The sequence below is a fragment of the Poecile atricapillus genome, chromosome Z (assembly GCF_030490865.1).
Source record: "Poecile atricapillus isolate bPoeAtr1 chromosome Z, bPoeAtr1.hap1, whole genome shotgun sequence".
In the NCBI taxonomy this organism is placed as follows: domain Eukaryota; kingdom Metazoa; phylum Chordata; class Aves; order Passeriformes; family Paridae; genus Poecile; species Poecile atricapillus.
The window spans coordinates 91537566-91557391 of NC_081289.1; the positions used below are offsets into that span (position 1 = coordinate 91537566).

A 19826-nucleotide genomic window follows, 5' to 3' on the forward strand; every position below is an offset into this window, starting at 1 on the left:
TGCCATCCTATTATTTTAAATGTCAATAAAGTAGATTAATTTTCTTCAAGTTGTGCCTGTTTTGCCAGTGCCAGTAACTGGCAAGGGATCTCCCCCATCTTTATTTCAACTCACAAACGTTTTCATCTTATTTTCTCTCCTTGTGCTGTTGAAGAGGGAGAGCAAAAGCATGGCTGGGTGGGGGTCTGACAGCCGGTCAAGATCAATTCACCATGTTTACATATAGTTCTTATCTCTACTGCAATGTTATTGAAGACAGAGTCATACAAAGTCATTGAATGAAGTGAAATAAACACTTGTGAATTCAACGTATGCACCATGAGCACATACAGTTTCTTTTACCTATGGGTCCCTCTGCAACCTACAGATACTAGATATAGGAATTGATACTGGAAGGCCAATTTATGTCTGTCTGTATGTCTGTCTTACCAAAACAGTGCAGATTTGCACTTAGCAAATGCACTATTTGGTATGAAGGGCCAAACTTTCAAAGTACTGTAAAGCTTCAGTGCATTTGATTCTTATGATTAGCCAGTAAATGGTGTCAGATCATAGAAGTGTTACATCAGTTATGAAGAAATCTAGATATTTAGAACACTTAGAATATGGATTAATAGTAACCAGCATGACTGAAAAAAAGTACAGATAATATCAGATCTCTTGAATGCTGTGTGGGTTTACAAAGAAAGGAATAAATTTACAATAGTTTTAATATTTCAATTGTAAGATACATATCAAATACATGTCAAAGTGGCAATGCTACAAAGTTTCAACATCTGCTGAGAAAAGCAATGGTCTTTTCTCCTCCCTTTTTACATATGCTTTTCATAGATTTCAAAAAGAATTCTATATTCTATATTATAATTATTCTATAATTGAAAGTCAATTCAAGAAAAATTATACCTTCAATACTGATTCAATTTAAAAGATGAGAACAGAAGAATGATGAGTTAAACACGGGCATTAAAATTTGATCTTGTCATTTTCATAACAGATAATGTTATTTTATGACTGAATATTTTAAACACATTGAGACATCATTATGGAACACATATTTGATGACATAGTCGATGTCAGTATAAGAAATCCTAAAAAACAACATAAGAAATCCTAACACACATCACAGAGCAAAATTTCTCTGCAGTTCTCAGTGGAATGGGTTATGCTTATGGATACAGAAGATCCTTCTCAACCTCCCATATTAACCTTAGCTATTTCTTCTAAGAAAACTAATATTTTAAAGCAATAATATCTTAAGCTGTCACATAATGATACTTAGGAGGTAAAAAAATGAAAGGCAGAAATTACCAGAAGTTACAAAGACACAGATCTAGTAAAAACATTTCTATTTCATAACAATATTAACATTTAGAAATCACATTTATGACAATGACCTCATTGCAGTTCTTTGCCTAGGTTCAAACCTGTATATCATACCATATCTATACATGGATATGTATATCACCATATCCATGATGGATATCAAATGCTCCAGAACACAAGCAGGCCTCAACCACATGCTGTGAATAATAAAATAATGACACAGAAATTAGTAGAGGATTTCATGTACATTTTATATACTTGCAATTATGCAATCTACTAAATGCAAGCTTCACTTCTAATTTGGAAGATACAGAAGTATTGGTGCATGCCTGTGTGCTTGGCATTTCCACTCCAGAAAGTAATGAACATAAATGAAGGGAGAAGAGAAAGGACAGATGAACAGCACAATTCAAAATGCACACTCTTGGCTGATTTCAGTCAATCTGGCTGTAACAACCATGTATTAATTTTGAGATACTACTCCTCATCTGAATGGAGAATTACATTACCAATAAAAAGAGAATGTAATAAAAGAGTGAAAACACCTTCCTGTAATTTGACTCCTGCACTTCACAGAGGACAAACTTCAGTCAAGGTCATATATGTTATGCCTATTCATAATTTTCAAATTTTTTGTAATTATTCAGAGTTAAAATTTAATGCAAGAACTTAATCAGTGTACTGCACGTTTATACAAGCACAGAATTCTCATATACTTTTACTATGTCTCCATTTTGTGTGTAAAATTTTGAAATTATTTTCACCTGGAATTAAATAATGTATTTCTAGCATGTTGTATGTGAATGTAAGACACGGAATCAATCTTTAACTTCAAATAAACTTGATATTTGTAATTCCTCACTTTAAAAGTATAAAAATAAATATTATGGATATGTATATAGATAGGTGTGTGTATATTTACATAACACTTGTGTGTTACAGAGTTACATTCATATAACACCAGAAGAAAAAAACAGAAAGTCATTCTAAATAGACAGATTGCACACAATGGGAAATTGGATCAGAGACTCCCTGAAGGAGAGAAACAAAAGGAGAAAAGTTAATTTTCTAAATGTAGGTGAATGCAAAGAAAAAATAAACTAGTCATGTTTTAAAAATACCTTTACTGGCAAAATAACAATTCTGAGAACTGTATCACTATTCTGCTGAACTGTGGGGATACATTAATACAAGAGTAAAAGGGAAGCAATAAACAGTGATAAAGTGGCATTAGCTGTAGTGCTAGAAGCATTCCTTGGAGAAAAGAAATCAACTTTACTTACAAGCAAATTGTTTCAATTGTTTAATTTATGAACCCAAATTAAATACTGGAGTCACTTAAATCTTACAAAAGAACTGACAGGACAATGATTTAGAGTAGCAAAATATAGGCTCTGGGATTGACGACTTAGATTTTTTTTATTTTACCAATGTCTTTCTGTAGTGTGTAATATACAAAATATAATTCACACAATCAAAAAAAGAAAAACATTATGGTAGATGAAGCAGATACTCTTTTTGTCTGACTACTCCAAAAAGCCAAATTACTGTCCCACAGCACCTCATTAAGTAAAAATTATTGAAAATAATTTTCAGGTTGTGATGGGAGATTGCTATCTTAAGCCTTTAGCACAGTTGCCTCTAACCAGAGATGGAAATTGCTTTCTTACATCATTGGAAGGCATGTAATCAAATGGTGTGTAAGTTACCCAAATGCCTATTGACCTTGAAGAGCCTACAGGAGTTCCTGGAAGCTGCTGTACTCTTCATCCTAAGCACAATGCCCCTGATCAGATATGTTAGTGGGTTTAACACATACATGAGGCATCAAACTCCTTCTGCATATACAAAGCACTGAAGGCAAATAACATGTTTTTCCACAAAATGACATGAGAGATTGGCTATCTTATATTTGCCAGAATGTTTCCCACATCCAGAATTAAAACCAAACTACCTAGTAGGTCACTAGAAATTGATCCACAAGGTCTAGCTATCTACCAAATAAAACATGCTTAGTTCATTCAAATGAGGAAGCCAGACTGCTCTGTTACTTATACATGTACACGTGCATAAACACACATATCCCCCTCCCAACTACAAACATCCCAATTTAAACAGAAGACTTTAAAAGTCTGGTACTTAGTTTCAGCACAAGTATTATTATTTGCATAGCATTTTTAAATTTGAGGTCTCTGTGCAAAATTAGTTTTCTATAATGATTAATATTTTGCTATTAATAAAGCATGTATGTAAAGCAAACTTCATGTTCGTGTGTCCTGGTGGCTAAACAGGCCCAAAATACTTCTCTCAAATACTGCATAATGTTATCATCTTTGGAAGGGATGTGGAAAAGAAGCTCAGGACATTTATAGTCTTTGTGACTTTTCTTTTCTGAAATGCAGTACCAAAAATTTTACATAAAAATACCTCTGTACAGTACATCTTGGTTACTCTGACAGGTCACAAGTAACCACAGCCGTTTCAAAAAACAAATGTGCATTAAACAATGTTTTTACCAGGTTTGTGTCTTTTGTTTAATACCTATTCCTCAGATCATTACTCAAATTGGAGATTTTTTGGAAAGAAAGGAACTTAGAAACAATGAATAACATAGGGTTAAATTCTGCATCAGCACACAAAGCTAAATTCCACCTACCCATATTTCCCTTCTGGTTTAACCCACATGCTGACTATTCTTTTTTAGCTTTCTCTCTCTAAAGATATTCAGAAGCATTCCTCAATATTCTTAAATGGTACTGTACAGATTTTCAGCTGTACTCTTCATCCCAAACTATGAAATAGCTCAACACCCCCTCCTCCCCCTCAACAGCCTACAATACCAAAGGACCATTATAGCTCTAGCAATTGCTGGGATGTACAAAATTTCTTTTCATATGGGTCACTCCACATATATATATATGATTTAGGCACCCAAAGAAGACACTCCTGATAATGCCATTATTTTCTATGCAGGTAATAGTATTAAGAATAGAAATCCAAGCATTATAAAATAATAAAAAAAGTAAAAAACACATTCCAAGATATCAGGATTCTTTCCCAATGATAAAGAGAAGAACCCCTGAGAAAAGCACAATGATGGATGGAGCTAAGAAGTCATCAAGAGCTTATAAATAAATTTTAAAAAATCAAAGTAATTAGATAATGAGCTTACTATTAATAATAGATTGTAAATAAAATTAATAGAAAACCATTTTTTAAACTTTCATTATTAAACAGATATTTCACAAGAAAATTTCTGACTATAATTCTGTTTGAAATCTTGCTTGAACAATCACAGCTGAGTTTCCTCAGATCTGTAATCAACAGAGAGATATTTAGTTAAATTAATTTTTATGAACCTTTGAACAAATCATGGCTCCATAAATAAAAGTCCACCACTCAGGGTGACTATATTCATTTGAGCTATTCAGCAGAATAAGCCACTATGTGACTCAATTGAATTGACTGAAACAGAAGTTTCTACTTGTCAATGTCTATGAAAGGTATTCCTTCATTTTAACAATATTCTTAATTTAATAGCTATTTCATTATGTCAGCGTTTCAGATCCTACCTACCCCTTGTGCTGCTTAAAACTATCAAAATAAGCTCCTTAAGTTACCACATGTAGAAGGCTTCCATCCAGCATCAGAAGTTTCCAAAAACTCTTGTGCCTGGCTTTGACAATCAGTAATGTCCTCCAGGCAGATACAGAAGCATAACAAAGCTCTAAGCATCACCGAAGTGCGAGAATAATAACAGAGAAGGAACAAAACTGAGGGAGTGGCTGATACACCTGAAGGCTGTGCTGCCATTCAGTCAGACCCTGATAGGCTGGAGAGCTGGCCAGAGAAAGTTAATGAGGCAAGTGTAGGGTGTTGCACCTGGGGAGGAATGACCCCAGTTACCAGCACAGGTCGAGGGCTGACCTACTGGAGAGCAGCTCCGTGGAGAAGGATTTGGGAGTCTCAGTGGATGACAAGTTGACTGTGAGCTGGCAGTGCCCTTGTGGCCAGGAGGGTCAGCAGTGTTGTGGGGTGCATAGAGTGGCCAGCAAGTTGACAGGGAGGTGATCCTGCCCCTCTAAGCAGTCCTAGGGAGGCCACATCTGGAGTGCTGCATTCAGTTCTAGGCTCCTCAGTACAACAGAGACAAGCAGTTACTGGAGAAGGTCCAGAGGAGGACAAAAAGTGCTGAGGGGTCTGGAGCATCTCTAAGGACTGAGCAATGTTATTCGGACATAGCCAAGCCCTTAAAGACACCTACCAGTAACCTAACCTAGCCACATCACATCTTGTTCTGAGCTTCCATCAGCTGCCAACCTGCACTGCCCTGTGATTTTGCTGGCATGCTCTGGTGCACTCTCCCTGCTAAAAGAGTGCACAAAAACTGTGCCAGCTTTATTACATCTGAAAGGGAAAGTTGCAAAGTAAATGGATTGCTTAGGTCTACTTTCACATATTTAAAAAAATGACCACACTGAACAAATAACCATGCTAATAAAATAATCTCTAACAACAAAAAAACTCTTCAAAAATTTCTTCTCGTCTTTTAGGACTGTTTCAACTACTACACTGAACTTGGTAGTAAAAGGATGGAAACAGTAATAATCGAAGTATGGGTAGATTATAGCTTTGCACTGGAGCAGCAGTTCTAAAACTTTGTATATGAAGAACACAGCGTGTCTTCCTACAAAGTAACTGCTATTTTGCAGAACTAAGTTGTAGAATGTATATATCAAGAAACAGTTTCTGTGCTAGTCTGTGCTATGTTTTTTCTCCATTTTGAGTATCTGAGAAATAAAGTAATTCTAATTCTACATTCTTGCAGATGCAAAAGTCACTGGGAAGAAATCTACATGTCAACATATTTATGTAATTAATTTTAAATAATTATTTTACAATTCTTCATTTAGGATTTTTTTTTTCTTAATTCATTATGAAAAATAATTTGTTCTGTGGATCACTGCACGAAGAAAATACCATCTCCCAAATCCTCTGCCATCTGCCACTGTAAGAGAAGTCTCACTCTCTTCAGGGATGACCAGCTTCATTACTACTAGCAAAACTGAAACCAATGGAAAAAAAGGATGTATTTCCTGAAGAAACTGGCAGTATTTTTGCAGGGGAGACAGAAGTTAAAGGAAGAAAACACTGAATCTGAGGCTAAATAAGATGACCTAACTCTTTCACTCTGCCAAAGGAGCACGACAGTGACTTAAAACAGGAAATTGTTTTTAGGAAATAATGGGTACCAACACATCATAAACACAAGAATCTGTCTTCTCATTTCCTCCTCTAGTGTTTACTTAGTACATAAATACTTCAGGTATGTGAGAAAGTTTGAATGCTGGGGGTTTTTAAAGTGATTACATTTTTATTTAAATGACAATGGGTGAGTATCACAGCAATCATGAAGTCCCTGTAAGTGTTTTTACTATCCTGGAAACACAGCTTAACCCACAACTTCATTCAAGTGTGTGTTGGAAACAACTACAAATATAGAAATATAAAACTCAAGTATTGTCCTAAAGCATGACTACTAAAATAAGGGAAAGTATATTGTGTAAAATGAAAAGCAGAATGGCATTAAAAGTACTTGTGTATTTAAAATTCCTAATAAACATAGTTACACACTAACTCCAAGTGTTTAGAGGCATTTGGTCTTATGCAAATGTCTATGTAATTCATCTTGGCAAGTAAAATTTTGAGAGGGAGCAATAAGAAAGGTAGGTACTTAGTATCTTTTCCTCTTGAAAGCCTGAAGTAGGCTTCTGGCTAAACCATATAGCAGCTGAAGTCTTCAAACTGCTTCAAAGATCAACTTAAAATACCTTTAAGTAGGGCGGTTTTCAACATCAGATTAAATAAACATAGGCACAAGTTTCTTTACAGGCATTTACTTGTATTTCTTAATAGGTAAAATACTGTTTTACTTGATTGCTATTAATTGAGTGCACCTGCTTCCTGAGAGAAAAAAAAACTGCCTTAGCCTAGATCTTAGTACACAAAGTTTTTTTTGCTGCCCAATAATTATTTGAATGTTACAGCTTCATCAAATCTGTCTGGTTCATAGAAGCTCTCAGGTAAAAGATGCTCTGTTCTCAAAACAACTTGTTTTTTTAATATCTCTGAAAACCAAATACATCAAATATGTTTGCATGTTATTAACTGATTGCAGTTATTGTCCACAATTTAAACATAAAATTGCTGTTCAAAATGTTTCAGAAAGCTTTATTTTCACAACCCTTATGCTCAATGGGACATACCCGAGCAGCAAAAATTATGTCCAGCAGTTAGCACAGCAGCCACAACAAAAGACACAGGTGAAATGCAAGGACTATTAATTTTGGATTAGCTGACATCTCTAATCACAAGCTGTATATAACAACAAAACTCTGTCCCCCCTTTTCCTTCCCACTGCCAAATGACAGGGGAGAAGAATGGCCTGCCAGCTGACAGCCAGTCTGTTAAAATTCACATCTGACTCCATTGTATCCCATTCTGTTGCTGGGAGATAGAAAAATGTCTATTCATATATGGCTGCTGATAAAGAGAACCAAACGTTTTCCTATCTGACAACTGAATTTGAAAATCAGACTGGCCATGGGCAGTCTTATATCAATATCTTTTTGAAACATTGTGAAATTAAACTGTCTTAAAACTACACTGAAACTGAACTGGCAATACAGGTCTAGCACTTGTCTATCATACCACATAAAGTTTTAATTATTCTAAACTATCATATTGCAAAAATTACAACAGAATGCAAATTATTTGCTTTATCATGAAGACTAATCTTGAATAAAGGCAAAAGAATGGGGTAGTCTTACTGTGCACCCACTTTACCCATGACACCATTCAGATAAGGATCGTGTTCTGTAGCAGCTGCCATAGGGTACCTTTCACTTATACTTGAATTTGGATGGATGGGAATCTCTGCTGTATCAGCCCAAGTCTTATGCAGAGCCCAAGAAAAATTCATGGGTAGTACACTACAAGGGAATTTACAAAAAAAAAAAAGAACCCACTACAATCTAGCTATAGTAGCTGCTGAATTTTATTGCTACTGCAGAGAAATGGCCAAGGGGAAGTGGGTTAAGAGAACATTAGCTTATTCATAAATTAGTGTCTGTTCAAAAGTTTTCAAATCCTCCTGAAAAAATATTTTAATGATAACAAAGGTATTGAGGATCAAATCATTAACACATAACAAGGATGCTCTAAACTGAAATGCTTTAAAGATCATACTGATTTACATACTCCCAAATACAGATCCTCTTCTGAAGTCAACTGTGCATGACTGCTATAAAATGGTAACTAATACTGTATCAGAAACACAGTGGGAATAATTTTGATGAAAATGTCATTAAACTTAGATGCCATCAATGAATGCTCAGGTTCATTGTTTTCTAGTAATTTTTATTATTTCTTAAGGTAGGAGCTAATTTATTTTGTACTGTCAAGCCACATCTGGACATTCAGTGTTCTGCATGTTCCCAGACTGAATTCAGATTTCTCATGTACGTGGATTTTATTTGTATTTATTTATTTACTTATTTACATTGTGGATGCAATGGTGCAGACTGAATCAAAGTTATGGTGCCATTTTTAATTAAATTAAATTAAATTAAATTAAATTTATTCTCTGGCTGCAACAGATTATATTCTTAAAAGTGTAGCAAATGTCACAAAACAAGAAATACCATTCACCAACTAGAATGAATCTTTGTTTTGTTAAGTGATTGAAAATGAAGCATTGCTTCAAAATGTATTACTCTAGTGAAAGACACTACCATAAGAGGTCAGATATAGGGCAGGTGTGAATGTGTATACTTGTAGTAATACTATAGGACTTGCAGAGCTATGAAAGATGGAATAAAAACTTTTAATGGAATAAAATGCTTCATAAATAATAGTATCTCATTAGAACATATTGTGGACCACTGCATTAATTTTATATTGCAGTTTTTGGGACTGCAAAAAGCCTGCTCAAGTAGGCATATAATTCTTGAAAATTATAGGCATAGATGGATGGCAAATTACAATGTCTTATTTACATGACAAATGACTGATCTGAGCACAAGACTACAAGATAGGCAAGCCTGAGCTTCAAGTCTAGCTTTGAAGCCATTCCCAGATTACTTCCACAGCACTTGAACTCTTAGTCTCAGTGCTTCCTTTCATCAAAAAAACATCCCTTATTGCAAAAAAAAAAAAAAAAAAAGAAAAAAGAAAAAAGTGTCCAGGTAATTGTCTTTTGCAATTATATAATTTTACAATATCAATAGTTGTTCTAAAAGCTTTTCCTTTTTTTCGGACTATCTTACGCCTACTCATCAAACCACAGAACTGATGTATAACTGTTTATAGAAGACACATAGTTATATTATTTTTTGCAGAATACAGATAAGAAAGATCACGAAGCTCTTTAGCCACAGGTAAAAAAAAAAATCTATAGATATGAGCCCATGTATATTTATTTATCAATTATTTTTTATTTCAAATATACCTTTTTAAAAGCATGGGTTTTGAAGACGAACTAGAGTTACACCTATACAGACTCTTAACTCTCTGTTATTGTCCTTCATGGCTCCTGCAGCTCTCAGTAACTTTGTGATTGTGTTCAATTAGAAGTCCATAAACAGTTCTGTTGGTCAGACATATAACAGAAAACCCCGTTCTCCCCTATACATCAAGATAACTCTATAGTATCAGTATAGATAAAAGTTTAGAATCTGCCACTTTGACACAAGGTTTTGTTTAAAATATTTCTGTAGGGAAAATAAAAACAAACCCAGAGCACACTCTTAACAGGATGAAGAGCATGACTTTATATTTTAAAGTTATTTGAGGCTTACCCTTTTGCTTTACTTTATATGGAACACATAAGAGTCTTTTCATCCATCATGAAAAAGTTTAGAATTTCCTCAAAAGGAATTTAATTCCAAAAGATCAATCTGTCTCCAACAAAAAACAAGATAAGGAAGCACCTTAGAAGATACCTACATTGCTCTTCAGAACCCATTCCTCTGACTCCTTCATGGAATGTATAATAATCACACCCTTTTATAAACTGTCAATATAAAACTATCCTTAGTAACTATTGTTTTCACACAAATGAAGGGCACAATTGCAGGGACCATTCAAGCAGGAAGAAGTGAATGAATCAGTAAGTTACAAATGTGTGATACTCTGCAACTAAGAAAATATTTAGGCATGATATTTACTGAACACTTTTGCTGGCAAAAGCCTGGGTTCAGGCACACCAGTTTAAAATATAAAATGTTCGTATTTGATTGCAGCCTTTATAAAATGATTATTTCTAAGCTGTAAAGTGTTTTCTCATGACAGTTGCATTTGATCTTCTGACAGATGCATGAAGACATTTCTTAATGTGGCTTTCATTAAAATAATGGGACAAGGTCAATTTACACAATTAAATCAAAAATGCATTGTGATATTTCTCTATGAAAAATAATCACACTAAGGGATCTCTATTTGTGAATATCTAAATTAACTGGATCTTTAAAGCATTTCAATTTAGAGCACTCATTATGTGTTAAGGATTCGATCCTCAACTATTTCACTATGTATTTCTCATATCACATCTACTGAACAGAAGTTTTTCCATTCATGTTTTTCAATGTAATATCATTCAAGTTATCAAAAAAAAAGGCATGACAAAAATTAAATTCTATTTGTGTGTGTGCATGTTATCGTGATATGCAACTTTTTTCTTTTCCATAGAACAAAGATTGCGAAAACTTCCCCACAAAATTCCTGAACACTTCATAGTTTATTCTCAGTTCATAAAATTAACTTTTTTACAGTGATCAATATTTCCAGCTTACCTGAAGGCTAGTTACAAGACCAATTACAGCCTCTTCTCTTAGTGGTAATTTACATCTTAAAGGAGCTTCATAGGCTCAGAGCAGTATTTTGTCCTTTGCTAAGGGAAGGTGACAACTTTCAACGGTGAAAACAGCTGATTGAAAGAGAACCTTTTAATTCTCCGAAGTTTTAAACAGCAGCCATTCCTGTTCTGATCTTCACTCAAATCAGATGTCAAATACATCTCAATACAAACTCAAAAGCCCAAGATACTACATTTAGTAGATCACATACAAACCAGAACCAAAACAAAAAAAAGCATTAATGTACACTCGTCAGTTCTTACACACTTTCACTTATAATCAGGTGAAAAAGAGCTGCAGTCAAGTACCTAATGGAATTTCCTAATATGAAGGTACCACAGTTGAAAGATCTGACATGTACAATAGTTTCACATTAAGATGAACATGCAGAATGCCTCTAACACTGCAGACAAGAGTATGTGTTCATTTCAGCTAAGCTACAAAATTTACACAAATCTAGAATCTGATCACTGATTACAAATGTCTCTATGATCTCTCTCCTCCACCAGGGGCAATGACATACCTTCTCACACCTTACAATGCATTGCTATGTCTTGAAAATCTTGTAACAGCCTCATTAAAAAGTGGTCAGAAAACCACCAGATATAAACAGATAACTCAGATATGGCCAGACTAATCACTCAGTGTTACTGACCACCAGTTACCACCTCCTTCTACGATCTAATGAAGCCTGATGGAAATAGAGGCATAATATATGTTTAATTTTATTGCCCCTTCCAAGGTTGATCACCATTAAAGGATTTTTGAGTCTACCTTCCATGCAATATGCATTGCACTGCTGCATTTCAGAGACAATGGGCACCTGCAGTGTTTGCTACATCAACAGGATCTGCACAGTCAAAATGTACTGAACAGAACTGAAACTGTTTTCATAAAAATACTCTAATGTTAACTTGACAGATATCCTGTTAATTTGTCAAATACAGTGTCCTTGGATTCCTGTGTGATTTTCTCCTGTTCATTACAGAAGTGAAATGTGTATTAAGTTTAATTGGTAGAGGGGAATTTTTGATCTGCACATGAAGTTACCATATCCTTGATCAACTGCCACACAATGAGTTTTGCTGTTGCTTGACTCAAAATCTGTTAGAATAATTAGAAAAAAAATCACTAACTCTCAAGAGATTTTAGGTCAGCCTAAGTAACACTCTGAGTTTATTCCTTGATTTTCAACAGTTTTTCATCAGACTTGCTCTCTGTGCTCTTAGTCTAATTCATTCATTTCTTAAGCTGAAGATTTAGTCTCTGTGAGCAATTCCTGATGCTTCAATACACTGAAGCAAAGACAATTTGAACTCCACACAAAGTGAAAAGATTACCAGCAAGCCAATAAAATGCACATGTACCACGCCAGTGAAGGCAAAATGATGACATGGATGGAAACAAATAAATAACAGATAAATAAAAAATAAGTAAGCTGGTCTGTAGAATAAGTATTACTTCTTATGATAAGAAACTGTAAGGGAGCTTAACCATTCACAAGCGCACAATTTTTATCACAAAACTTTCCACTAATGCCAGTAAAATAATGAAACTCCCATAAACTGTGTTTATTACCATCAAGCATTATGGGATGTATTTGCACAATAAACAGGTATTATATATTTACCACCACTCTTTCCTGTTACCTAATAATGCTTGTTATATTTTTTCAAGTTTTCAGGCACAGGGAAAAGAAGATTCTTGATTCTTCAGCAAGATATTTGGGCTCTTGGCTGTGGTAATTTTATAGAAAGGTAATGAAGACTGAAAATGTTTCACTCTAAATTTATGAGGAGCACGTTATTTTGCCACATGTTATTTTCCCACCACTTCAGAACCATTGGGACTGATGGTACTTTTTCCCTGCAGCAGTGTGAGGCTCTGCTATGCATGGAACAGCTTAACCTTAACCTTAACCTTGGAGTTTGCAAGCCTTTCCATGGGTGTTCTATCAAAATATGAACTAGCAATACATTTTAAAAGTAGTTAAAAACCTCAGCTGATACACACTCTCTCTCTCACACATACACACACACAAGATTTCTATTTGCTTTAACAATTACCAACAACTTTCATGTTTCTGCAGGAATGACAGCATCTGTATCAGGGAGAAGGAAAGGAGGCTCAGATGCTGTCCAAGACTGCCCAGGTTATCAATACTCAGGTTACTACTATTCAGTACAGGCAGTATGTTTATTTACAGAAAGGATACATTAAGCAGTCCAGCATTAAAGAAGCCTTCCAGTGGATATATTTTTCCACTGACCACCATCTCTCACAAAATACTAGACTGTGGTGGAATGCCCACCAAAGGACATTAAAGACCTCTGAATGGCAGTCTCACAGAATCTTTTTGCTCTTAGCACTACAAGAAAGCATCAGCAGCAGTTCAGGGTGCAGGTAAAAAGTATTTCTACCTCTAAACATACAGGAGATAGGCAGACACGTCCATTTTTAAACATAGGTAGAAAAACTATAGCTTTACTATGTAAACCGCCACTTAAAACTTAAATTCCATTTTACTTACGGATTGAATTACACTGGAAAAATGTGGAATAGAACAGTAAGTTCTAAAGAATACAATGTTAATTATGTTACATATTGCCTCTACTTTAATTATGCAAAATAGTATTAAGTAACAAACTGTTTATGAATTAAGTAAATAATTAATACATCAAAAATTATTATGATAATTGGGTAATGCTGTCTTCTTAGCTCTTCCCTCCTTCACCTCTTTAAACTCTCAACTGGAGTAACAGTCAGAGAAATACCTGTTCTTGACTGGGATAATGATGAATTACATTTTTCCCATTGATCTTTCAAACACAAAGGACTTGTTCTGAAGAACTGAATCAAAAACCACACAGGCCTGGAGAGAGAGCAACGTGTATTTCATTATCTCCCAAGCGTAATGTTTTTAGTAGCATTACAGGCATGACAAACACGGAATAAAAAGTGAACGCACATTTTAGGCTTATCACTAGCCTCAACTCCAACTCTGTTACTGTTGTTCATTAGTATTTTTTTCGAGAAGAGGGAAGGATTGAAGAAAACTTGCTTGCAATTTTTATCCTCTTTTCTGGAAATGATAAAGTAAGCTATGAATAAACATTTGAACCCAACTGTTTTCAACTGAATTTAATTGTATTCTTAACAGTAACTCACATTTATTAAAATTCATAATAGCTCACATTTTTACTCCTAGAATTATACAGAATAAATAATACAGTGCCATTACTGAAAACATATTTGTGGAAAATATTTGAACAGTTCCAGTATTTCACAAAGACTACCCAGCATCCCTACAGCTAGCCTTGTCTAAACACTGCAGCTACCCCTCTTCTGGAGGCTTTGGTCTGCCAGATGCAGAGCTGTGCGTAAGCTCTTGGGGAGCCCCGGACAAAGCCGCGCAGGTAGCAGGTTTCGGTGGCCCGGCGGGACGCGCCGCCCGAGCCGGGCGCTCCGCGCGGAGCTGTCCGCGGTGCTGAACCACCCTGCCCCAGGTGCCGCAGCTCCCCGCCGCACACCCACCGCGGTCCGGCCGCGGGAAAGACCAAAAGAAAACTCGTTTGCCTTACGCTGCTGCATCACTTCTCGACTTGGGAAGAATCTTGGCAAACCTTTATAAACTTCCCTTCCAAATCCCTTAAAAAAAACAGCAAATGTGGGACAGGCAAACTCTAGAGACTGGTTTAACTGGCTGACTGTTTTCAAAATAAAACATACAAGCAATGTCACTTCAATAGAAGACTAAAGCCACCTGCTATATAGCATGCTAAGCACTGTTCCATGGACATCCTTGCAGCATGGCTGTTTGATCTTCTTACCAATAAATCAAGGTCAAAGACTACTAAAAAGAATGAAAAAGCTGATTTCTACTCGCCAGCATTTTAGGTCATCGGGAGTTTCTCAGTCAGTATTCATCCTGCCATCAGTAATAATTACTAAACTGTCAGCTCCTTATTTCCCAACATTTTTTGCCTCATGCTTTGTTGAAAAATCTACTTATGCTTAGGTTGGTTTGCTCCCACCAGAGTGTGAAAAGCACCACAGATGCAAGCTGAATACAGACACCTTCTTCTGCTCTATGGAACAAATTTCCCTCTGTCAGTGAATTCCTGCTTATTTAAACTATAACAAACATTTAAATATGTTTCAGATAATAATCAGAAAAGAATGTTCCAACAGGAAAAGGACTGACAAATAGCTGGTGCAAAAAGTCCTGCAGGACACAACCAGACATCTGTGGGCTCTGTTCTACAGACCTTATTCATTCTTCTAAACAGAGCAGAACGTTTGTTTGAATTAATGGCACGTCTGCCTTCAGAAAACAGTCTGTTTTAACGGTTATTTAAAAAACATTACATTATCAGGGTTACACAGTATCTTCTTTTGCCTGGAGAACATTATGCACATTATGTACTTAGCCAAGGGATTTTAAAGAAACTTTTTTTCCCAGGTGTCTAGTGCAACAAAAATTTTATTACCATAGAATTGACATAGCATTTGCCCTGCACTTTCATTATCTTATTTTTTAGAAGTCAAGTGTGTACATAAAAACATACTATGCTTAAATTCGAAAGTCAGCAGACGTTATCTGATAGCTATGGAGGGTACAACATCCTTTCCTTCTAACAAACTCCTTGAAGCAGAGAACTTTTCATTTTTGATGTGAATGACAGAACCCCTTGAAGCTGCAGCTCCTCCAGGCACTGTCATGACTACTGCAGTTTCTGGTGTTTCTCATTCTAAAACACGGGGTATTGCTGTTTTACAGGCAGCTATACTTTTGCTCTGTCAGGCACCACTGAAAACTACATTAACTGTGATTAAGTCATATGATTGCACAACTCCTTCCATGTAGTTGTGTATATGAGGAAGTTCTTTAAAACAGTCAATTAAAAAAACATCCAAAATTCTTTTTTCCTGATCCATAAGGGATCTGATTCCTAAGACAATAAAAATCTAAATCTTTACCTGAAAAAAACCAACAAACAATTGAATCTTAGAGTAACTCAGTATAAGCTGGGGAACCTGTATGGACCCACAGCTATTTCATTATCTTCCATAAAATTTTCCATTAAAAGGTTCTGAAAAATGCATACAATATTTCAAACATTTAGACAGGACCTGTTCTCAGCTTTGCTATTCATGCCTGAAGAAACATTTGTGGGAAGATACACCAGAGAAGGCTCCCACACTGCAGTACTGATACGTATTTATTTTTATACTGATAAAGAAACCTGTTCATCAGTACTCCTGTAGTTTATAAATTTGCTCTCTCTCCAGAACACCTTGTATTTATTCAATACAATAGCATTAAACAATATCTCTGACATTAATTCAGAAAAACTGGGTTCTGAGCCAGGAAAAGAAGTTTGCACGTGCAAAGACTGTACAACAGGACTCAATTTGGCAAAAAGTCTTCAGAGACATAATACTTTTCAATACTTTCAATAGTTTCTTCTACTCTAAGTAGGAGACTGTGTACAATTTCATGTTGAAACTACAGCATTCTTTTGTGCAGAAGAATTGTACTATACATTTTTTTTTTTTATTATTTAACTGACTGGTACCAGTGGAAAAGTCTTCATTGCCCTTGAAACCTGACATTTCAGTCTTCCGCTCAACGAGTCTCTAATCTGAAAAAACAAAAGCACTGTATCTATGACCAAGGTATTTTTCCCTTCGAAACTTTGAATTCTGTCTGTTGTACAGTTCAGTTAAGCTGAAATGCCACACTTAATTTCTTGGTCAAAAAACATTACAACTGAAATTAGGACTAAGTCACCTGGACAGAACTTGTGACAGTATCTGTGAGATTTATTATATAGCTTTGACCATTATGCTCCTCTTACCTTTAGCCCTATCCTTCCTGACACTTTTCTCTGGTCACATTCATAGACACTGCAGCATTAAATAAAACAAATCAAACATCAATCTCCCGCCTCCTTTTAAATACTCTCCTCAAGTATACTCGTATCTCAGACAGCTCACTGAAGATTACATACCTTGCACAATGAAGACCATTAACCTTGCCGTCAAGAGAAAACGCACAGCATGAAATTTAGTCAATGGGAAATTAAAGTCTATTGCCGTACATCTGCTACAGGGGACGACAGATGCATCACCTAGAAAGCATGTTATAACCTGAGGGCTAAGCGATCCTATAGCATAACCGTAGGCAACAGCCCCTAGCAGGCAGAACTTCCCGGCTCCTCTCTGCCCGTCGTTTGGTGCCCGTCTCCACGGCTGAGGTCCACTCACCAACTTCGGCAGGCTTGCAGAGACCACGTTTGCTTTCTGAAGCGGCAGGACGTGTCCAGTACTTACCACCAAGGCTCCCCCTGGAAAAACCGCCTCGCACCCCCGCACCTAAGCCAGGAATGCTCCCCGACCCACAGAAGGAAACGTTACCTGGATTTCTCTTGCGTGGTACACGATGATGAGCCCGAGCAGGATAATCGTGGAGAGGCTAATAAGGCATTTCAGAGCGAGGGAATACAGAGACTCCTGCAAGAGAAAGACACCGCCGTTCCTCAGAGACCCGTGCGCGGGGGCCGCTCCGCCCCACCGCCACCCCGGCACCGCGCCACCGGACAGCGGGGACACCGCGGGACGGGGACGGGGCGGGGGCCGCGGGCGCCGGGACCGGCTGCCGCCCGAGCTGGTACCTTGGTGTAGGCGCCCCAGGAGAGTTCGGTCTCGATGACCATGACGACGATGCCGAACATGCCGAAGATGAGCGCGTAGTCGCTGAGGCGCTTACGCTTCTCGAAGAGAGCCCGGCGGTGTCCCAGCTTGTAGCCGATGTTCTGGTTCTTCTTCTTGCTGGACTTGCCCCCGCCGTTGTTGGTGCTGCCCGTGCCGGGGCCGGGGCCGGCGGAGCTGTACAGCGCCAGGTTGTTGGAGTTGTTGTGCTCGGGCTTGGAGACCACGATCTCCGGGGCGGCGGGGCTGGCGGCGGCGGGGGCAGAGCCGGCGCCGGCGGCGGCAGCGGGGCTGGCGAGCGGCGCCTGGAGCGGCTGCGACTCGGAGTCCAGGTCGTGCAGGTTCCTGCGGGACGAGCTCAGGTTGCTGAGCGGCCGCATGACGCCGCCGTTGTACCTGCAGCTGCTCATGGCTATTTCGGTGAAGGGGTTGCTCTCCCGGCGCTGCTGCTGCTGGTGGTGGTGATGGTGATGGTGATGATGATGGTGATGGTGAGTGCTGCTGCTGCTGACACTGCTGCTGGGACTGGCTGCCTGCTGCTGCTGCAGGCTATGGCACTGGTGGTACTGGGAATATTGGTGAGGCTGTCTGGACGCGCCAGCATGGCTGGACGGGGTGAACTCGCTGACGTTCAGCTGGCTGCCGTGCCGAGAGGAGGCGGCGGAAGACAGCGGCGAGGAGTGCGTCCGAAAGGCGCCCGAAAGCGGCGAGGAGGCGCGGAGCAGCAGGGGCAGGTTATCCCCCGCGGCTGCCGCAGCAGCCCCGTAGTAGGCGCAGTTGTTGCACTGGAGGCACGGGCTCTGCTGCTGCTGCTGCTGGAGAAGGCTCTGCTTGTCCTGGCCGTGCTGCTGGCAGTGCGGCGGCGCCGGCGGGCGCTGCTGCTGCTGTTGTTGCTGCAGCTGCTGTTGCTGTTGCTGCTGCTGCTGCTGCTGCTGCTGCTCGGGGCCGAAGCCCGCCGGGAAGTGGCGCGGCGGGTCCATGCCGGGGCCGTTAAAGCCGCAGGAGGACCGGGCGGTGGTGCACCCTGCGCAATGCGTGACGGTCGGCAGGGGAGCGTCCTGCTGCCGCCACGACGGGCCCATCCCGGCTCCCGTAGAATCCAGCCGCCGCGTCCGATTGGTCGGGCGCACCAAAACAACGGGCATCACGTCACCTGGCGGGGGCGGAGCGGCCGGGCCGTCAGCGGGAGGCGCGGGGCCCCCGCCCGCGGGGATCCCGCCTCCCGTCCCCCGCAGGTGAGGGCTGCCCTCGCCCCCCGCCCGCGCCGCGGAAACCCGGGGCTTCCCGGGGGCGGGGAGCGCTCTCGCTCCCGGGATCGCCCTCGCCTGTCGGCGAAGGGGCTCCGCCGCGGCTCTCCCCGGCGGCTCTCCCCGGCTCCCCACTCACATCTGCGCCGTCTCCGGAACATGGGCGCCGCGTCGCGCTCCGGAGCTGTCCAGCAGCGCCGCCGCCGCCCTGCAAAACACAGCGTCGGGCTCGCTCGCCGCCCGCCGCCCCGGGCCGCAGGGAGCTGGAAGGGGCCGCGACGCGGGGAGCCCTCCCCGGCACATCCCGGGCCTGTCACCAAGGGTGGGTTGGGGGGACGGACGGCGTCTGCCGGCTGCTCCTGCTTCCCTCAGCCGGAGGAGGGAAAGGCGCAGCCGGGGCGTGAGGCCAGCGGCAGCAGGGGTTGTTTCGGGGGCTGGAGACCTGCTCCGCCGGGTCGGCAGGAGCTGTACGGTGAAACGGGACCGGTGTCACTGGGTAGCTCCCCTACGACTCTGGCTCCCTGCCGTGTGCTGCCGGCACAGTCCTGAAGCTGGTTGTCTGCTGCCATTTTGCCTTTTCCCCTTTCTTTGCCTCCCAAGCCCCCACTGAGTAATCCGCTCTGGTAGC

The 19826-nt window shown here is 39.6% G+C and overlaps 1 protein-coding gene across 2 annotated transcripts in view; it reads right to left on the reverse strand.

The window, feature by feature from the left end:
• KCNN2 (potassium calcium-activated channel subfamily N member 2) overlaps positions 1 to 19425 on the reverse strand; it is a 70277-nt gene extending 50852 nt beyond the window's left edge. The window contains exons 1-3 of one of the 2 annotated variants that reach the window (XM_058826897.1): positions 19338 to 19425; positions 17915 to 19104; positions 17658 to 17753 (exon numbers count right to left, since the gene is read on the reverse strand). In XM_058826897.1, coding sequence (XP_058682880.1) covers positions 17658 to 17753; positions 17915 to 19104; positions 19338 to 19359 — 1308 coding nt within the window. In that variant the 5' untranslated portion in view covers positions 19360 to 19425. Of the gene's footprint in view, positions 1 to 17657; positions 17754 to 17914; positions 19112 to 19337 lie in introns of those variants that run through there. The other variant, XM_058826896.1, reaches the window with a different exon arrangement.
• Positions 19426 to 19826: the final 401 nt, after the last annotated feature.